Source organism: Cucumis melo, chromosome 4 (genome assembly GCF_025177605.1).
Source record: "Cucumis melo cultivar AY chromosome 4, USDA_Cmelo_AY_1.0, whole genome shotgun sequence".
NCBI lineage: Eukaryota > Viridiplantae > Streptophyta > Magnoliopsida > Cucurbitales > Cucurbitaceae > Cucumis > Cucumis melo.
The window spans coordinates 33,795,103-33,816,400 of NC_066860.1; the positions used below are offsets into that span (position 1 = coordinate 33,795,103).

The 21,298-nt window shown below is 29.2% G+C and overlaps 2 protein-coding genes across 2 annotated transcripts; one reads left to right on the forward strand and one right to left on the reverse strand.

Annotated features, from left to right (window-relative positions):
- Positions 1–473: 473 nt before the first annotated feature.
- On the forward strand, positions 474–4,361 carry LOC103486401 (UNC93-like protein 3). Its single transcript, XM_008444345.3, has 10 exons — positions 474–1,029; positions 1,243–1,406; positions 1,919–1,982; positions 2,083–2,196; positions 2,338–2,382; positions 2,595–2,842; positions 2,936–3,026; positions 3,443–3,555; positions 3,668–3,782; positions 4,003–4,361. Exons 1-10 carry the CDS (start codon positions 871–873, stop codon positions 4,180–4,182), a joined length of 1,293 nt encoding a protein of 430 aa, XP_008442567.2. The 5' UTR covers positions 474–870; the 3' UTR covers positions 4,183–4,361.
- A 456-nt stretch (positions 4,362–4,817) lies between these two features.
- LOC103486400 (short-chain dehydrogenase TIC 32 B, chloroplastic) lies at positions 4,818–8,661 on the reverse strand. Its single transcript, XM_008444344.3, has 8 exons — positions 8,295–8,661; positions 7,014–7,245; positions 6,662–6,741; positions 5,877–6,030; positions 5,713–5,791; positions 5,531–5,615; positions 5,389–5,435; positions 4,818–5,282 (listed from the first exon to the last, which is right to left on the reverse strand). The coding sequence occupies exons 1-8, from the start codon at positions 8,410–8,412 to the stop codon at positions 5,109–5,111; spliced, it is 969 nt and encodes a 322-aa protein (XP_008442566.2). The 5' UTR covers positions 8,413–8,661; the 3' UTR covers positions 4,818–5,108.
- Positions 8,662–21,298: the final 12,637 nt, after the last annotated feature.

Consider the following 21,298-nt stretch of genomic DNA (forward strand, 5'->3'; position numbering starts at 1 on the left):
AATAAAAGATTGGATAAATATTAAAAATATACCCCTACACTTAAACTTTGCAAACTTATAATTTGAGTACCAAATTCCCAATTCCCATACAAAGAATTATCTATGTAGATTGATTTTCAAACGTGGGTAGATAATCATAATTCTTGAACGCCGAGTAGCATAGTTTCCTACTCAATTTAATCATTTAAAATAAATGACAAAAGTAAACAAATTAATGATTTCTAACTAAAACTCTAGATTGATTTACTAAAATATTTTCTATAATGAAACCTATTTTTGGTATAAGCTAAGATTTTCTGATAGAAAAAAAATTGTACGAAGAATTTAAAGGGAAAACATTCCTTCTTCACTACTAAAATAACACAACTAATATAGAAGCTATTTTGAGCCATTTCTGTGATTTTTTTTTGGAAGGTGGAAGTATTGTACTTAAAATAATTTTCTGGATGTAGTGATAGAAATTAAAAGGAAATTGATATTTTAAAGAGAATAAAAGAAGAAAAAAGTGATTGAGAAGATTCCGAATCGCAACGAGTCCGATGCAGATGATACCGTTAGTTAAGCTAAGAACTTGAATAACGACACCAACGCCCCACCTTGGGGCGGCGAGCGATTGCGAAAACGGGGAAAATGTTTCCCCAGATCAGCATATATAAATTCGTATTTGGCCAGCTCTAATTCGATTTTCGCATCAGACAAACACAAAATTTCGAGCTCGGTCCACCTTAAGTTAATCGAAACTGTAGCCCTTTTGATTGTCTTCACTTTCAGCCGGCGATTCTTCAACTTTGACTTCACTCCATTTGGGTTTTCTCTTTCCCCCTTTTTAAGCGTTTCTACGACTGGATCGGCTTGAAACGCCGACACGCCATGGATTCTGTTGACGAAGAGGCGCGATTGCTTGTTAATGACGCGCCAATTTCAGCTCCAGTGAATTATACGAGAGATGTTCATGTTTTGAGCTTTGCTTTTCTGTTGATTTTCCTTGCTTATGGAGCTGCACAGAACTTGGAGAGTACTGTTAATACTGTAAGTTTTTGGTTCTTTTCTCTATTCTTTAGGTATTTCTGGATGATGTTAAAGAAATGGACGAGAAACCTTAATTTTTGCCTCTTGTGGGAAAATTTGGATTTTGTATTTGATGGGTGTTTTTTTTTTTTTTTCTGTGGTTAATTGATGTTATCGTCTTTAGGTTTGATTTTGGGCTGATTGTTTTTGCTTGGCTGCGGAATTTTGATTCAGGAGGAGGATTTGGGGACTACTTCGCTGGGGATATTGTATTTATCTTTCACATTTTTCTCTCTGGTGGCTTCTTTGGTGGTTCGAGCATTGGGGACTAAGAACGCTTTGATTCTTGGGACTACTGGTTATTGGTTGTTCACAGCCGCAAATTTGAAGCCGACTTGGTATTTTTTTTACTGATTTTGATGGACTGCTTTGAAAATACAATGAAGGGAGTTTGACATAATGAAGACAAAGTGTAATAGAGCTGAGTCTGGCAATGTGAATTACTCAAAGCGTTTTGCAGACATGATTTAATAAAAATTTGACTGTATGCCAGTTCAGCAATCACTGGCTGTGTTTGATAGTGTCTGAAAAAGCACTGTTACTTTTTAGATATCATGTAAATTTAAATTTACATTCATTTATTAACTTAACCTTTTGGGTCAATCCATGATTTAACATGATATCTAAAAAGTTATTTCCTCTCTAACTAATATAAATTTTCTACTTATTTCAACCAATCGGTGTTTAACAAGTATTTTTAAAAATTCTTCAGATTGAATGTTTATATCATTTTGAATTAGGTCAGTAGTGTTATATTGTCTTGAACTTTACGTCAAATTTTCAATACACTGCAACTCAACGTTTAGGCGATTGCAAAAGTGGAGATGATTTTCTGAACACCTCTTTTCAGGTTCACAATGGTTCCAGCTTCTCTTTACCTTGGTTTTGCTGCTTCTATAATATGGGTTGCGCAGGTGAAATGTAGTAAATATTTTTGGACTATATGGTAATGGATAATCACTATAACTGTAGAGTGAAAACATCTTTGGTGTTCACCATGTAATGAATTCTCAGGGTACATATCTCACTTCAACTGCACGTAATCATGCAAGAAAGAATGGCTTACATGAAGGAACTGTCATTGGAAACTTCAATGGAGAATTTTGGGGAGTATTTGCAAGTCACCAGGTGAATTCATAGATTTCAAGTTTATAAACTTTGGTTCATCTAGAAATGTTATCTGGAAAACAAGTACTTAACCTTAATAGTAAGGTTCATACCTTTTTAAATTGGTGAATATCTGATTTCTTATGTGATTAAATATTGCAGGTCATTGGAAATATTATTTCCCTCGTTGTGCTGAAAGACGAAGCAGTATGTTGTCTCCTCTTAATTACTTTCTTAAAGAGTTTCATTTTAAAGTTTGCATGTTCAGCCACATTGGAAACAACCATAACGTTGTTGAAGCAGGCAATTGCCGAGCCATGCAATTCTGTTTCACCTTTGACCACATTTCTTCTTTCAATAGTCTACACTAATAACATCTCTAGATTGAATCCTGTTTCATTGCCTCGTTACTGCTGCAGGGTGGAAGTACCGATGGCACAACTGTATTGTTCCTTATCTTCCTTTGCGTTGTGACCTTAGGTATCGTACTTATGTGGTTCTTAAGAAAGGAAGACAGTAAAGAAGAAGAACCATCGCTCTCCTCATCCAGCCTACGTTCTTCTATATTGTCTCTGTCAAAATCGGTAGTTGCTCCATTGGCTGACAGAAGAATGATTTTGACCATTCCTCTGATTGCATATTCAGGACTACAAGCAGCATTTGTATGGTAATTACTAGAATAAAGTAGAAGTATTGCATGCTCTTTATTGCAGTAGTCTGTGTTTTTTTCTCAATAAGCATTGAAGAGTTTCAAACATAGGGCCAAGTTCACGAAACAAGTTGTCACACCATCACTTGGTGTGTCAGGGGTCGGTGGTGCAATGGCAGTTTATGGGGCTGCTGATGCAGTTGTAAGTCTGCCTACTTATTTCCTATTGTTTCCCTCATTTTTCCTTTCAACTAGCCAATAAGAACTCTAAACCGAACCAAACTATATTGAATTAAGACGAACCACAAAAGTTAATTGTTTTAAGGCATTGGACTCTCCCTTTACAAACCAAAATATATCTCGAGAGTCCTAATTCACGAACTAAAATAATGCTCAACCTTCTCAACCAATTGTAGATATAGAGTGTTCATTGTTATGCCATGCCTATTAGAAATATTCATTATGCTCGCACGTGCAGAGGTAGATTTAGATGGTATTTGTCTATTTGTTGAAAGTTCTTTAAAATCTCCACATATATTTATCTTTAATCAAAGCTATTGATAATAGAAAAAAAGTGAGATTTGAGTGTTAATTATTTTCTTTTTTTGGTCTTTCTAGTGCTCATTGGTTGCTGGTCGTCTTACATCTGGTCTTCCATCAATCACTTTCTTAGTATCTGGTGGGGCTGTAATTCAAGCTGTTGTTTTTATTTGGCTTCTACTGGGGCAGAGGTTAGCAACATTGGAAAATCTTTTACTTCTATAATCATTTTGTAATGAATACCACGAGGGGCGAGTGTACTAATTAAACCTTGCAATGCCCTGTTACAACTCTTCAAACCAGCGAAACACTTGGCACCGTATACCTGCTTCTTATATCGGCCGTTCTGGGAATTGGTGATGGAGTTTTTAACACCCAGCTGAATGCTCTGCTTGGAATACTTTTCAAACACGACACGGTACTCACCCATCCTTCATTTCTTTCTCAAGATAGGAATCGGTGAATTGATCAGTGATCTTTCTATCCTCTATCCATACATGGCGACCTCATCATTTAACAAATTCATATAATTTCATTACATCCATTGCCATTGTTTTTCTCATATTATAATCTCTGGTTCTGCGAAAAGGCAGTCAGTAATGGGTTTCTTCAAATTGGTGCTATCTTTTGGTTTATAGGAAGGAGCGTTTGCCCAACTAAAGGTCTGGCAGAGCGCGACTATCTCGATCGTCTTCTTTTTCAGTCCATACATTTCAATGCAAACAATGCTGGTGATTATACTCTTTATTCTTTGCCTCTCGTATGTTGCTTTTCTGACTTTGACCGTTTGGGTAGAGAAATCATTCTCAAGATTATAATGTGTAGACACGGATATATGTGTGTCTTCTATATTCATGTTATTGCTGTCAAAGAAATCTGTCCTTTCGCCAATTGATTTCTTTCTAAACTGTTCATTTCCTTTGCCAACCAATCTTGTGTAAAATGCATCTCTTCCATACAAATTGGGAAATTGAATGCAACTTTTAGCTTTTGTTCATCATGAGCCATATTTCAATCTTACCATTTTTTTTTATCGGGATAGCTACCAATATAACAATCAAGCCTACAAAAGCTAGACTCGTGGTGTTTTACTCATGGATTGTTAGTTATGTTTTTCCAAAGTGTTAGATCTGCAACTCCACTGTGCTTTATTTATTGTACTTCCTTTACTTAGCTTAGTTGTCAATTATTAATCTCACTTAGTGTGCATCAATACTTAAAGATTATGAGTTGTTCTTCTCTTATTTAATTATTCAACTCATATTTCCATCATTTAATCAAATATGAGTTCTTCTCTTCCTTTCAACGAGTGATGTGGATCATTGAATCCTATTTTTTTTTAAAAAAATAATCTTTAAGTACTTGAAATGTCATTCTAAACATTCTAGTTCGAATCTACTAAGAATCATATATACACTCTATTTCTAAAGAAATACCATTCACAAACCGTAGAAAGTTGGAAATAGAAACCTTATATACTTAGATAATTAATAGACCGAAATCATAATCAACGAAACAATATGAATGGAATACTCACACAAACACTATTACACAAACACTAGGAGCTTCCCATGTCCATAACACCACTTCCATCTTTTTTCTTTTTTGTAAAAAAAAGAATACTATTCATAATATTTCCCCTCCCAAAGAACCACATTATTGAATCTCTTAATTCTTTATAAACTTGAACTAGCATGTGACTTGAGGCTTCAGTAGTAGTGTAGGTCTAAATGCCACTTCTTTTTCATACTTTAGACTTCGAACTTATCAAGTCCTTGCTGAAGTCCCAAAGTTTCTTTGCAAGTTTTTCGTCTCTAGCATAGGAGCTCGGTCGTTTCTCGTTATTGTCCAAAAAATACTTCCCACTCACTCCCTTCAAATTCGGGTGAAGCGCCACATAGCATGTCGTTGATGCCCCCTAAAACAAAAACAACACACACACACATATTATCTAAGAAACTAATTTAATGCTCTTTTATTAAATATCCTTCAAGTTAGAACGTTAAGAAAATGGTTTAATTTACCTGAGGGACACTCTTCCAGATAAAGAAGGTGAAAGCCTGCAAAAGCCCTATAAGAGAGAAAGGAACGAAGGTGGGTAAGTGACGACGACATGCGATTTTAATCGAAACTAGAGTATTAAAAGAAAGAGTCAAAATGTCGTACGCATAAGAAACATAGAATGCCTCATAAGAGGAGTCATTATTAATCCTGGATGCACCGCATTTGCCGTTATGTTCACACCCTCTTCCTACAAACCATCCAAAACCACGAAACAAATCAAATTATGCTTTTGGTATCTAATTTCTCAACCACAAATAATACGAAGAAGGAGTTAGGAGAATCACTTGGAATCGACGGTTGAGCTCCTTGACATGTAAAATGTTGGCTAATTTTGATTGCCCATAGGCTCTTTTATCAGAATATCTACAGATTCATAATTAATCAATAGCTTAGATTTATTTTTTTGTTTTTTTTTTAAATTAATTACACCAAATGAATAAAAGAATACCCATTCTTGTCATTGATTTTATTGAAGCGAATTCCACCTCCATAAGTATGGGCATGAGCTATAGATGACAAGTTGACAATTCTACCTTCAATTCCTGTGCTTTTTGCAGTGTTCTTCATTTTCTCAAGTAGAAGATTTGTTAACAGAAAATGACCTAAACAAATAAAATTCAACTACAATAATTACACACATTTTATATTTATATACACACAAAATATATATGGGAAGAAACAAATTTTTTTATTCTCTTAGTTTTGAGTTTGGTTTCGTACTCCCTAGATTCAAAATGTTATAATTTTATTTTTGGGAATTTTAGTTTTATTTACACTTTTAATCATAGGTTTTTACTAGATACTCTTTTTGTGTGTTTCTTTTTAAATTAATGTCTGTTTGTTGATTGAAAAAATTATGAAATAGAATTTAATTGAAAATTTATTTTAAATGATAAATTTTTTAAAAATATTGAAAAATGTAGTAAAATACCACTATTAAACAACTTAGCTAAAAAACCGTGATTGCAACGTTTTAAAAATATTTTAGTTTATTTTACTATATTTGAAAAGAACTCCGTTTAATTTTAACTTTAATAATGATAGAAAAAGTGAAGCTTAATTGATTGTAATTATTAATATAACACTAAACAATATAAAGTGAGTAATAGTATTTGATGAAAAATTTAGATTAAGAAGTGTAAAATTTGAAATCTAAGAACTAAATTGAAACAAAACTTAAATCTCGTAAAAGTAAAGCGTTGGGATTTTGAAGAGTTGTGTATGTAAATTTACCAATATGGTTGGTGGCAAACTGCATCTCTATTCCATCTTCAGAAAGTTGAAAAGGGCAAAACATAACACCAGCATTGTTTCTGAAATTCCATCCCAAATAAAAACATATATATATATATCACTTCATGTTTCAATTTTATATGGATCTCATAAATATCATATATAACCCTAAATTATATCAATCAACAACAAAAATACTACTTGAAAAAACTTTCTAATACTATTTTTGGTTTTCTCTTTTCTTTAAATATTTCGAAATTATTCTTCAAAGTTTATATATATATATATATAATTTTAGTTAAAATAAAAAGGTAAGAGAAAATTAAAAGAGATGAAAGAGAAAGGAATTTACATTAAAATGTTGAGAGGGAGATTAAGAGCAAGGAAATTATGAGCAAATTCTGTGGTGGATTTGATGGATGAAAGGTCAAGTTTAAGAACATCCAATTTAGCAGTTGGATTTTCTTCAAGCAGTTGTTGTTTTGCTTTATTTGCTGCCTCTAAATTTCTTGCACCGATGATCACATGCACTTTTCGCATCGCTAAAACTCTCACCGTTTCTAACCCAATCCCGCTTGCTCCTCCTGTTCTTCTCATTTAACAACGTACAAATCATATATCAGTAGAATAATAATCAATCTCCTTCTTCCATAAAATGTTATATATATATATATATATATATATATATATATATATATATATATATATCGATTCCACATTGTACATTTTAGGGTTGGAATCAACTATTTTCCCAAATTATACATCCCCCTAATTTCCCTAGATTGGAGGTCATTGTGATAAATATATTTGAGTTTGAATATTTCTGATCCATTTGGCTCAACTTGGCTTTTTCTAACTTTAATGCTTTCAGCTGACAAATGAACCTTTGCCCCATCTTGTGATACTGTACACCCAATTCAATAACTCTTTCCATAATTGGAAACTACAATGATATATATATATATATATATATATATATATATATATATATATATAATATTGAGACTAAAATTATAATTTATTTGTTCATGGATTCTGAATAGGAATTTGAAAAAGCAACCACTGAAAAGAATAATAGATTATACAAGTTACTCTGATTTTCATGTTGATATACAGAAGCCCTTTAGAAACAAAATATTTAAAACAAAATTTGGAAAAAGTAAAGAGTATTTATTTATTTATTTGATTCTTAAAATTATATCTAATAGATTTGATTGATTTTAAACAAATATTTTTAAAATTGTCATAGATATATCTATTAGATTAATTGTAGGATTAAGTGTTTGTGCAAATACATATTACTAAATAGAAACACTAAATAGACACAAAAATTGTATTCCAATGATTATGGAAGAGACATAATAGTTTCAATAGAGTCAAATACTTCCTTAAAAGAAAACTAACGTTGACTTTCTAGTAGCAATATACACACACACACACATATATATAAAGAAAAGTAAAGTGTTTTTTTGTTTTGTTTTTTGTTTTTAATGAAGTTTAAATAAAACAAAACAAAACAAAACAACATACCCCTCCCCCACAAAATAAACATATTGACTGAGAAAACAATAAGCTAAAATGGAGAGAGAGAGAGAGAGAGAGAGAGAGAGAGAGAGAGAGAGAGAGATGTGACCGGTGACAATGGCAGTGAGGCAGGCGGCATCGATCCCTTGCGTGATTTCCTCCGCCGTGGAGGCCGAGCCGAAGCCACTGGGTCCAGGCCATCCAGTTATTAGGGAAATGATTGACATTATATCGATGTCTTTTCCACCCAAAACCTCACAAAGAACAGAGTGGAATAATGAAAAAAAGAAATTGAATATATTTTTTCCGATGAACGGCGGCGGTGGAAACGGGGGAAGGCAAAGAGGAAAGGCAAGAAGAGGGAAATTTATAGAGTGGGGAAGGGGGGATCGGATGTGTATACAAATTAAAAAAAAAAAAAAGTGTGGAGAAGGAAGGAATTAATGTGATGGGGATTTGGCAGGTTTTTGATAGTAAATAGCTCGCTGTTTGGTTTACCTTTTTGGCTTTTACCTTTTGCCTCCTTCTTTGCATTTTCTTATTTATTATCTATCCACTTTTTTTTTTTCCTACGTAACCTTTAGATGGGGAAATTTTAAATTCATCTACGTTAAAAAGATAAAGAGAGATTTCTAAATCTTTTGTAAGACATATATGTGAGTATTACAACTCAGATGTACATTTTTGTTGTCTTTGACGTAGAATTTATGTTTATTTAATATGGTATCCAAATCCCAATACGTTTTAACCGGTACTTTGTAGGGAAAAAAATGATACCAAGACGCGTTGTGGATAACATTGGAAAAATGAGAGGGGACCTCACAAGCTTTGTAAAGTAGTTGAATTATTCATCTCACGTCAATTTTTTTTTTTCGTTTATCTAATAACGTTAGGGTTAACGTCATTTTCTAAGTAATGATTAGGTGTAGTCTATTTTAATGTAGTTCATCATTTATCCTTTGGTAAAAAAATTATTATTTTTTGTCTTGTGGTAGGTATTGATTGGATAACCAATGAGTAATATGGACGTATGTGTACACCCAAAATATTTTTCTTAAATAATTTATATTTGAATGTTAACGATGAGGGTTACACCTATACGTTAGTAATTGTGTCAATTTTATTGTCTTACTCGATAGAAACTTTTAGAAAACACATTGTTAAATTTTTTATTTTAAAAAATTGATATGTAAATTATAATCCACAAAATTTGGGTCGTTTTTATTTAGATCATACGTTTCAAAATTTTACAATTTTATCATATAATTTTTTTTTAATGTTTTATATATTGCATTGAACTTTTGCTCTGCTCACTTCTAATTAATTAATTTTATAAGTGATGGGAATTTAGGGAACATTAATTAATCTTATTTGAAACTAATTAATAAAAAATAGCAATGATAACCAAAATCGTAAAAACAATCCACAGTAGAAATGTAAAATTCAAAACTAAAGGATGGAGTAGAACTAAAATTCAAAACTAATTTTAATTACAAAACTGATAAAAAAAATTTAAATTTAGAAATTAATTAAGAAATAAATTCAAAATTTGAGATATTGACCTAAATTAGGGTTTATGAGCAGAACTATTGGGTTGGATTATAGAGTTAAAAACGCTGCCGTTTTGAACGTTTCTTATTGGGATATTACTAATTACATAATTACTAGTTACTAATTATTGTAATTGTTATTAATTAAGCATGTGGAGTTTGGAGACAGACCTCTCTCTCTCTCTCTCTATATATATATATATATATATGAAAAATCTCTCAATTTCATATTTATTGTTTTACTTTCTTTTACCTAATAAATTTGTGTGGTAAGACCATATGATTTTATTTTCTGTTTTTGGAAATGATGGACGTGACACATACATTCATACTAATTCTATCAATCTTATACTATACATACATATATATATAATTTGTTTACATGTGGGTGACTGGTGTAATAATATATGATAATTTTAAGTGATTTTTGATTGAAAATAAATATGGTTATTTTCAACTTAAATTTCACATATAAATTGTTTTAATATATATAGTGATGAATTCAAAAATTTTGTTGACAAAGATTTATAATTAGTATATATAAAAAGCATAAGATGGAAGGAGAATGGAGTGGAGGCCTTGCCCAACATAGATTGCATAATAATAATGAGAGCTGTTTCACAAACTCATAGGGCTTACCCGTTTCCCAGGACTGCTAGAGGGTACCATCCCCTTATCTCCCTCTTTTTTTTTTTTTTTTTTTTTTTTTTTTTTTTTTTTTCACTTTTCATTTTCATTATTAATGATTTTCTCATTTCTTTCTTTCTTTCTTTATTTTTATTAAATCATCAACCTAAAACCAAAAATCCCATTTTATTTCAATCATTTTTAATATCAACCTATTTTACAAAATTTTGATTATATTTATATTAGAAATTTTTTTACCAAAAACAAAAAAAAATTATACTACGTTTATCGAACTAAACTTATTGTTCTTAAATATATAGTATTTCGGTGCTTTACGTAAAGCTATTAAAAAAATATGATGCTAAAATGTATTAATTTAGTCTGTTTGTATGTATGTATTTTTTAAATTTATGGTTATGCTTCGTACAAAATTGAAAATTTTAGCAATTCCTTAGTTATAAAATTTAAATTTAATAAATAAATTGTTTTTTTATTTTATTTTCAATTTATAAAGAAATCCAATTAGTTTTCTTTTAAAATTCATTAACATTTAGTGGTATTTGGGGCGGATTAACACTATAACCATAACCCACGTTTGGTACTAGGGTTATGGAAACTCTAGTTTTAGGGTTTCCATAAACCCGGTTTTGCGCTTCCTCCATTTTTCCATTCAACGAGTCTTTACCCTCTTTCTCTTTTCAGTCTACCGGAACGTCTCCCTCTCCACTTACCTATTCAATGCGTCTTCACCCATCCCTTCAATCCATGTTGCCTTTTCGATTTGTCTTCAATCGCCAAACCCTACTTGAGCACTTCTTCTTTTATCTTCTTCTTCTCTATGTTTCTCTTCAATTCCGAGTTGAAATCGGTGTATATTGCGTCGGGTGACATAAACCCCCTTCAATTTCCGACGTTATTCTTGTTCTTCTTCTCCGTATTTGCGTTTTTCCCTTTACACGATGCGGTTACTCTATCTACATCTATGTTCACCTTCTCTTTCACTCTCCAAAACCCTTCACGAATTTGTTAAATAAATTTAAATTTAAAAGTTTAGAATTAATAAATAAATAATTAAACAGTTTAGTGACTAAACTTTAAACAATCCTTTTTTAAAAACGATAATTTAAAGTATTTTAATTTGTTGAAGAGATTTCCGTAAAGTAATTGTTATTAAAAATGTATTAATGGAAAATTCTGGGGTACACAATTATAATTGCTTTTCGTAAATAACAATCAATTTACATACAGTTTAATGAATGAAGTCATTATTATACTTATCTCCTTAGAATTAAATGTTCAATCTTTTACTCCATGTTTGAATTTGTAAAAAAATAAATACATCAGTCTGTTTTATGTTTCCTTTTTAAAGTTTTTGTATTTTCTAAAATTCATTAAACTTTTTATATAAAAAAATTATTTTGATTTTATTTTCTATAAAATAATTTATTTTGATGAAGTTACTACTCAAAATAATGCATCAATTATATGTGACAATAATTAATGCAATAAATTCTAGGCCATTCAAACTTCACGTGTAGACCAAACGAACAAATAAAAAGAAATGATAAATTAGTTCATAGATATTTATCTCCACTTTGTATATTGTTGAAACTTGTGATAAGCGTTCGTTAATTAAAAAATCAATCGATAATTTGAAATTTTATTATTTTTTTTTAATTTGAGAATAGATAATATTAATATAGTACCTTTTTAAAACGTATGTTAAAAGAAGTAATTATAATCGATTTGATTCATAATCAAATATAAAAGAGAGCGACGAAAGATATAAGTTGTTTGAATAGTAAGATAATGAAGATAAAAGTTCAAATTCACATTGAATTTCAAAGGCAAATCTTAGCCTTTTTTGTTTATGAGAAGGTCTCATTTAATAGTTAGCATTTATGGTTTCAACCCCCTCTATTATATACAATCAAAGTTCTTTAATCTATTAAATGCAAAATCACTTTATTTATTATATACACTTTTACATACATAGATGTGTTTTTCTTAATTACCATTTTAAATAGATTGATATAATATATATATATATATGTATGTATGTATATATGTATGTATGTATATATATATGTATATATGTATGTATGTATATATATGTATGTATATATATATGTACAGCTCACATAATGGTGTTTGCATGGAATAACGTTCTTTTTATATATTACAAAAGTCATTTTCTTTGTCTCTTTAAACCATTAAAACAGTTGATCTTACGGAAGTTTCTTTCATCGATAATGTTGTGTCTATTGTGCGTGGAATGATCGATATTTTCTTTTTTCTATCATATGGGGTGAAGTTACAACGATCAATAAATGAACACAAAATGAAAGCGATTATAAATTAAACTTGTAACTCAACGAGTATTTTAGTTATATATATATCTTCGTTCTCTATTTCGATTATTTGACTACAAATCTTAATTTTAGTCGTTAGACGTTAATTCATTGGTAGACTCGATTTTTGTTGTCATTATCATGTGTTTGCCTTTGACCTAGTTGATCCACCATATTTTTTTTTCTTATAACTTGGTTATTATTTTTTATGGAAACTTTAACCTAAAATCCAAACTTAGAAATAGTATATAAAAGGGTCTAAATCTGGAAATTATTTTTGTCTACTTGACAAATTGTTCAAACCATGATTATATTATCCAATTTCTTCAACTGTCTCTTGTCCTTGAACAAAATCAACCAAGTATTTGTTTGTTATGCAATAATGACAAGAGAGGGATGGAAACCTTAGAATCCCATACTACTAATCAATTTTGGATATGGACTAAGTTTATAGACATTATCTTTTTACTAAGAAAATTTACGATAAGACTATCAACTTCCTAAATATATATAATTTTAAGAACCATAAGTTAAGTTTCCAAAAAAATAATTCAATTCTATAAAAAATTTGACCAAAATAAAAAATAAAATCCGCAAAACACATAATCTTGAAAATAAAGGTGTAGAAATGAAAATCATTATCAATCGAAACCTTTAAGTATCATTCAAAATAATTAACCAATTTTAAATTTATTACTCGATTTTGATAATTGAAAAGATCATTTTGACTTTATATTTTGAGATTTGCTCTATTTTTTTTTCAAATATTAAATTCTAACAGTTGTAGTTTCGAATAGATCATAATTGATTAAGAACAAAGTCTCACTACATGTAAATATGTTTTCCAAATTTACGATGAAATGGTCCATCGATAATAAAAGTATATCGATTAATCAAACGTTGAGTGAATTAATTCAATGTTTGGTTTTTAAATAGATATTAAAATACAAAAATAAATTCCGATTACATTTTACATATTCTGATTAACAGTTTTCTAAGAATAGTAAACATTAAATTCTCCAGTTAGATACTGGAGACATTTTGGTGGTAGACCAAATTTATTGATACTTTAAAAGTGAATTCATTCAATATTTTATCAACATCATATCCTTATGCATGCAACTTTTAATAGAAGTTTGATAAAACTTTAATGCCAATGTAATGTCATTTCCAACCAAACACATGTATAGAAAAGTATAATTACTGCTTTTTATAGGCCACAATGTGAATGCAAAATCACCATCTATTTATTAATTTATTATCAAGAATTTAGTTTTCTAAAAACTAAATGAATTGATGGTGTAGAAGTGATTAAACCTATTCTTAATAAGTGATTAAATATGCTAATTAATGTTATTATTTTTAATAACTAGTCATTTTTTTCTTTTTCTTTTAGAAAAGTACCATTTTGTTCGTTGGGTTTTAGGTCTAGTTTTCAAAATGTTATACAAATATATTTTTTAATTAAGTTTTGACATTAATTTCAATTTAATCTCTATTTTTAATTAATTAATGTCAATTTAGTTGCATTTGATTTGACGATAACTAGTTATTGAATCTTATACTTTGATCTAATAATGTTGTTTTATAAACCTTAGAAGTCTAGACGTACTAAAACGAATCTTCGATCTACCTACGCAAACAATAACACATATAGATATATTAAAGTAACGGTCAAATTACAAGTTATATATTTAGTTCATCAACTTAGAGTTTAGAGTACGATACATAATCTTTAAACTTGTAAAAATGTCTAATAGATTATAATTTAAACTTGCTATTATGTCTCTAAAGTATATATCAATATTGAAAATAAAATAAAGTTCAAGAATCAAATAGACACAAATCTCAAAGTTTATAGACTAAAAACTAACAGTACAACTAATATATTCACACGTTGTATGACTTCCTCGTACTCGTTTTGGCAGCTTAATTAACATGAGTTGTCTGTTTCGATACAACTTCAGTTTCACGCAATGGCGTTGTCCATCGAATCATTCTTAACTTTTAATCAAACCAAATATATATTATATATGCGTTTACAAGTCAATTTCAAAAAACAAACTCTACTTCGCCATCTCTTGTCAAAATATGGGTAGAGATGGATGTTCATATATCCTACAAAGTAAACTTTGACTTTTCTTTGATAGGGGTTGGAGAGCAAAGCTTTCAATCATAAATGTGAGTATTTAGTTAAGATATGAACCACTCAATACTTTGGGTAATGGGCAGTGTGTACATATAAAACAAAGTCTCACGTGGTCCTATACATTAATACATCAATACATCAATACACATTATTTTTTAAAATTTTATTTCTTTTTGTGGGGGGTTCTATATATATATATATATCTTTTTATTTTATTATTCAGTGTTTTTAAAGCTGGGAAATGGTAAGGTTGGGGCACCAAAATATGTTGTCAAATCATTTAATGTGATTTGTTGCAATGGAAGTGAAGTCATTGTTCCCTATTGTTATGTGAATCCACAACATTGTAGTAAATATCACCATCTTCTAGACCTATGCTATGTTATCCATTACCTCACTTTCGCTTTGTGATATTACTTTAGAACCAAAAGTTTTCATTTGTTGTGATTTTATTTTATTTGATTTGACACTTTTTTCTTTCTTCTTTATTATATAATTGGTAGATTGGGAGGTTTGTGTATAAACTCATACGGTAGGAAAAGATGAACATGTGTTAGAATAAGCTAAGGTGGTTGAAGATAGTAATGAAATGTTTATGTTTTAGTTTACAAATTACGCTCGTTTTTATTGGGACAATTTGCCTATTGGAATGGGATTGAAATCTCAATCTACATCAAATGATTTAATTAGGAGAATAAAGGTTAAGAATTTAGAACGTTGGTTTGTGGTTCTATGCCGTAGAACTTTGTTGGCTTTGATCTAAAAGTGGAGATGCGATCAAACGAGGGTGATAACAATTTGTGTACTTAGAGTCTAACCATGTCATATCATTACTTTAAACTCAACATTTTTATAGTGCGAATTCCTTAAATGACAAGACAAGTAAACCAATTCGATTAGATATCGAGTTCCATTTATGTAAAAAAACAAATAATTTTTTTTTAGTACTTTAGTATCTACAACTCCCCTTTATTATTTAATACCGATTAAATGATTGATTAACTTATTTCATAGTTCCTATATAATTCTTAAATGCTATCTTTTGACAAGAAAAGCAATACGTAAGGTTTTTTTTAAAGTATACTATCACGGTAGTCGAAATATTTTTGAAAAAATTGATTCTCTCATTTCATTTAACATGTTACAGATCAATTAAAAAAGGAAAATTAAAATTTACAGCCACTTATCCTAGGTAGTACCAATAAAGGTAAGAGAGAAAATAATAACATTTTACTGTACAAGGTGGTATGAATATAGATGTGGGTGTTCATAATTTGATGGACTAAATATATATATATATATATATATATATATTATATATATATATATATATATATATATATATATATATATATATATATTATATAGGTGGGTTTACGTTAAAAATAAAAAAAGAAAATTATATAATTGATAGGGACATAAATGAGAGGAAGTATACATTTGATTTGAGTATTCATATGAATATAATTGGGGAAGTATGGCTGTATGGTGTGTGGGCACAGCATGAACAACGTAGACATGGGCATGGGCTGCAGATGGGCATCATGAGCTTGAGCAAGTTGTTTTGGAAAATTGAACGTGACCGGGCGGTGCTTTCTTTTTAATTATTATTTCTTAAACTTAAACCATAGTAGAAAGCCGGCCATAATTAATGCTAACAATTAATCACACAACATGGGATTTCAACCAACTTCCCATTCTTTCCTCTTTTTCTTTTTCTTTCCCTTTTTATAATTTCACATGTTTCTCCATCCTTTTTCACCTCTTTCTTCTCAAACCCATTTGAAGATTATATATACCCTCTCTTTTGAAGGGGTGGAATGAAACGTATTTGTACATATTTTCTCTGATCATATTAGTTTAGTTAAAGATTTTGGTTCATACAAACTTTAGAGTTTAATTATTAAGTGTATAAATTGATAATGAATTAAATTTAATAAATAAAAGATTATTGCAAATGATTGAAAATATGAATTAGTGAAAACTCAAAGGTAACTTAATGATTATAGACTTAAATTAAATTTTATAAACTCTAAAACTAATGTTTAATATTTTGAAATTTGTAAACTTGGGTTTTCTTTGCTCGACCATACTATGTATAGGGGAACCAAATGGATATAAATTTTATGGATAAAAAATTAAATAAAAAAACTTTGGATTATATATTTCAAATTGAATTGATAAACAACTTCTGGGAAAATTGATAAGGTGGACTGTATATTTCAAATTAAATTGAAAACTACCTTGATGATGATGATAATAAATTTCTTTCCACTCACGTTGCTTTTTGCCAAAAAAATTTGATTTAAACGTTTTTTTAGTTTAGGATTTGTTGCCAAAAAAGTTTCCAACCACGTAATCCGAACGATCGTAATCACCTATCTAATATAGTTCGTACAACCTTCACAATATAACATCGTTGTCGAATTAGGATGAATTCGTTAAACATAAAATCGAATAATTTCAAAGACGTACAAGACTTGAGAGACATGCTATTAACATATTAAAAGTCTTTGTTAAAAAGAAAAAACATAACATTAATCTAATTAAGATCAGTTTAGAGACCAAGCACATGTTATTTGACCTTATTAAAAAATTTTAAGCAAAGGAAATATATTCTAAAATAACGTTTCTTATAATAAGAAGAGAACATTACTATATAATGAATGAACGAAAAAACTTTTACAGTGAAGTCACCTGGGCTTGGTCGTAAATTATTAAAGACTGCTTAAATAACTACAAACTTACTGTGAATGGAAAAAATAATAACTGAGCCTAATTATTTCAAACACTTATCTACTCGAGTTGTACTACTAAATAACAAGAAGAAATAACCGTAAATGACTAAACTACTGAAAATATTTATAAAATGTAGTAAAATTTCATAGTCTATAAATGATAGTTTTCTATCGATATGACATATTTATTAATGATATTTATAGAAATCGATAGAAATAATATATATAAAAAACTTTCCTATAGTTTATAAATATTTCGATACATTTGAAAGTGATCTAAATAATAATAAATAATCTTTTTATTTAATATTTTGCGGCTAGATTTTGTAACATTTTTATTGTAGTTTGAGGGCAAAGATTGAGCTATTATAGTCATTGTAGTTTGCGTTTAGGGTAGATTATATTAGTTTTTGTTTGGTGGGTCTATTTTAGTTTGATAAGAAAACAATAAACATTATAGTAAATAATAAAAAAATAATAAAAGTTTTGAAATAATGTTTAGTATAGCTAACTGAAATCTTTGTCCCAAATGATGCCTACGTAATCTTTCGTCAATAAAATTTACAATTATTTAATTATCGAGTTTGTTTCTATAAAAGTCAAATTTCGAAAAGTAAACCGTTCTGAGAACTAAAAAGATAAAATTGGTTAGGCTTTTGTGTAAAGTATTAATCTATTAGGTATTGATTAATATGAAAGTTTAGACAATTGAGTAATTATCAAATACATTTAACCATTTGTCTAAGATATGAGAGAAAAAAAAAAGGACATTCCACAGTTTTATTTTCAACAAAAGAAACAAAACATAATAAATAATAAAAAAGACACAATTTTCAACAAAATCTTACAAATCAATATAAAGTGGGAATTACTTAAAAAAAAGGGAAATTAAGAAAATAATTTACAAATGTGAAATTAGAGAATGTCACAATAGAAGAGTGATTTTTCTTTAACAATCAATCATAGATCAATATAAAACAAATGTACTACAATATAATACAATACAATGGAACGTATCAAATAATTAATAGAGCCATACAAAATAAAACTAGAAATTAACAATGTATTAAAATAACTGTAAATCCAAAAAAAAAAAAAAAAAAAAAAAGAAACAAAGACAAAAAAAAAAAGAAAAGATCTATGTAGAAACAAATCCATAACTTGTTGGGTTTATAAAAGTTACTTGAAAAAGCATATAGCTCAAATTCTCAAATAAAATTAAACCCTAAAACAAGAATAGGAGTTGCATAAGACTTTCATCGGAGAGGTTTGATCCGTCGTTTTCACGGTAAAAACTAATCAGTAACCATATGTACAATACCCAACAAATGAAAAAGTGAAACTAGTAAAATATCACAAACAATAGAAAAAAGAGTGAAAAAATGGAACAATTAACATAAATTTGTAACAGAACCAACGATAGTAATAATATAAAAAAAGAAAAGTGAAACAAAACATATCCAACACAAAATTGCCAAGCAAAATAAAACAAGAAGATTAAGAATGATTTTATAACTAAAAAACAATACAAAGAGAAAAGGGTGAAAACATATTTAAAACTAGCCAAGAAAAATAAATTAATACACATCCGATTTCAAAGAACAGAAATATATGATCCAAATTTACCGCAAATGCATAACTAAGTGAAAATTTTAACAATAACAGTCACAGTAGAACAACAGACAAAAAGACAGTTCAACTGTCGTTTGAGGTTGTAAAGCCATAGATGGGTTTAGGGTTTGATAACTATTTTTGGATGATGAAATGTATGAGACCCACAGATTAATGGGTCAAAACATTGGGCCAAATTTCTTCAAACAGGGAAGAAAGCCCAAGAGTAAATCTCAAGCTGTCAGCCCATTAGCTGTAATATTGGGCTCAGGCTCATTGTTGTAGCCAACTTTGTGAGAAGTGGGCTTACTTAAGCCCAACAATAAAACCGAGGAAGTTTACTTACCAATCAATGTAATAAAAAAGAAAATACTTCTCTACAAAATCTAACACAAATCAATACAAAAGTGGAAGTACCAAGAAAAACAGCGGAATTAAGAAAATAACACAAAAAAGTGAAATTGGAGAATGCCAGCCACAATGGAAGAGTGCTTTTTTTTAATAACCATAGAACAATATAAAACAAATGTACTATAAAAATATGGAAAATACAATCATACAAGTTAAGAAAAATAAAAAAATAAAATAAGAGAAAAGAATATAAAAAGAAGAATCACCAAAGAAGATCAGAGTTATAGTTATTGTAATCAAGAAGAGATACTGTTACGTAGCTATGTAACAAGATTAACAAAATAACGTCCTTACAATGTAATTAGAACTCACAAAAATAATAGAGAATAAAACAAAGGAATGTACCGAATAATTTAAGAGTTACATACAAAGAAGAGACAACATTCCAAAAAATTAACAATGTATTAAATAATTGTAAAAAGAAAGACAACAAAGAAAAAGAAGGAGAATCCACAGTGCCAAAAGAAAATAAAATTCAACACTCTTATGAAAATCTATGTAGAAAAAAATTACTAGAAGTCAAAAATGAATAAATCCATAATTTGTTGAAAATGTATCTCAAATTCTCAAATTAAATCCTAAAACAAGAATAGGAAATTAAAAAGATATCAAATGAGGACGTTGTCTTACTTATTAATCTAGTCACAAAACAATGTCATATCTAATTTTCATAGGGTCTCAATCCGTCATCCTCACAAAAAAAAAAACTAATTCGTATGTACAATACCGAACAAATCAATGTACAATATTTAAAATCATCCCACGTGAAACAAAATGAAACTGAAAAAACATCACACCCAATAAAAGACGATAAAAGATGAAACAATTAAGATAAATATACCAAAAAAACACCAAATACAATCCATAATTTGTCAACAGAACCAAAGATAGTAATAAAATATAAAAAAATGGTGAAAATATTTAAAACCATCAAAGAAAAATAAATTACACAACAGTACAAAATTTAACAACAGTGGTAGAACAACAGCAAAAAAAGAAAAAGAAAAGAAAATAATCATTCGACCATCGTTTGAGTGTACTAAGGTTTGAATCTCCCCTAGTCCCAATTGTTGTATTTAAAAAATAGCAGTAGAACAACAAGAAAGGTAAAAAAAGAGTAGGGGCAGAACAAAGAAGAAAGAAAGAAAATTAATGAGAAGTGTACTCAAAAGGCAATAATCAAACAAAAAGAAAATAAAAGAAGAATCAAAAAGAAAAGAAACAAACATATATATACCAAACACAAAGGAAGTATCTTCAAGAAGAAATGTATTGGTATTTTGTGCCAAACAAAATTTAACTAAAAAGAATCAGAAATGTCACCAAAAAAGAGAACAGCACATAGAGAAAGGGTGAGAACAATTTGAGCTCTCTAAGAGAAATAAATTACACGTCCGATATCTAAGAGATGAAATAAACAGTATTGCCAAAAAAATGCCAAATAAAAGAGAGTGACAACAAAAGGCAAAGAGTGAAAAAAATATAAACCATGATATGATCCCAAAAGATGAATAAAATAATTACTTCAAACAGAAAAAATGTAAAAAAAGAAAAATGTACCAAGAATATTAACAAAACAAAGAGAGAAAAAAATGCAACATATACACAAAATACAATCCACAATTATTAAGAGAATAAAACAGAAATGGTTCCAAAAACAATAATAAAAAAGACAA

Bases quoted from the DNA above. Each gene is read 5' to 3' on its own strand.
- LOC103486401 (XM_008444345.3), top strand. From the start codon at position 871: ATGGATTCTGTTGACGAAGAGGCGCGATTGCTTGTTAATGACGCGCCA. The intron at 1,030-1,242 runs GTAAGTTTTTGG...ATTTTGATTCAG, and splicing joins TGGAGAGTACTGTTAATACT to GAGGAGGATTTGGGGACTAC. The intron at 1,407-1,918 runs GTATTTTTTTTA...ACCTCTTTTCAG, and splicing joins GCAAATTTGAAGCCGACTTG to GTTCACAATGGTTCCAGCTT.
- LOC103486400 (XM_008444344.3), bottom strand. From the start codon at position 8,412: ATGTCAATCATTTCCCTAATAACTGGATGGCCTGGACCCAGTGGCTTC. The intron at 6,742-7,013 runs GTAAATTCCTTT...ATGGAATTTCAG, and splicing joins CTCCCTCTCAACATTTTAAT to AAACAATGCTGGTGTTATGT. The intron at 5,436-5,530 runs GTACGACATTTT...TCTCTCTTATAG, and splicing joins GCATTCTATGTTTCTTATGC to GGCTTTTGCAGGCTTTCACC.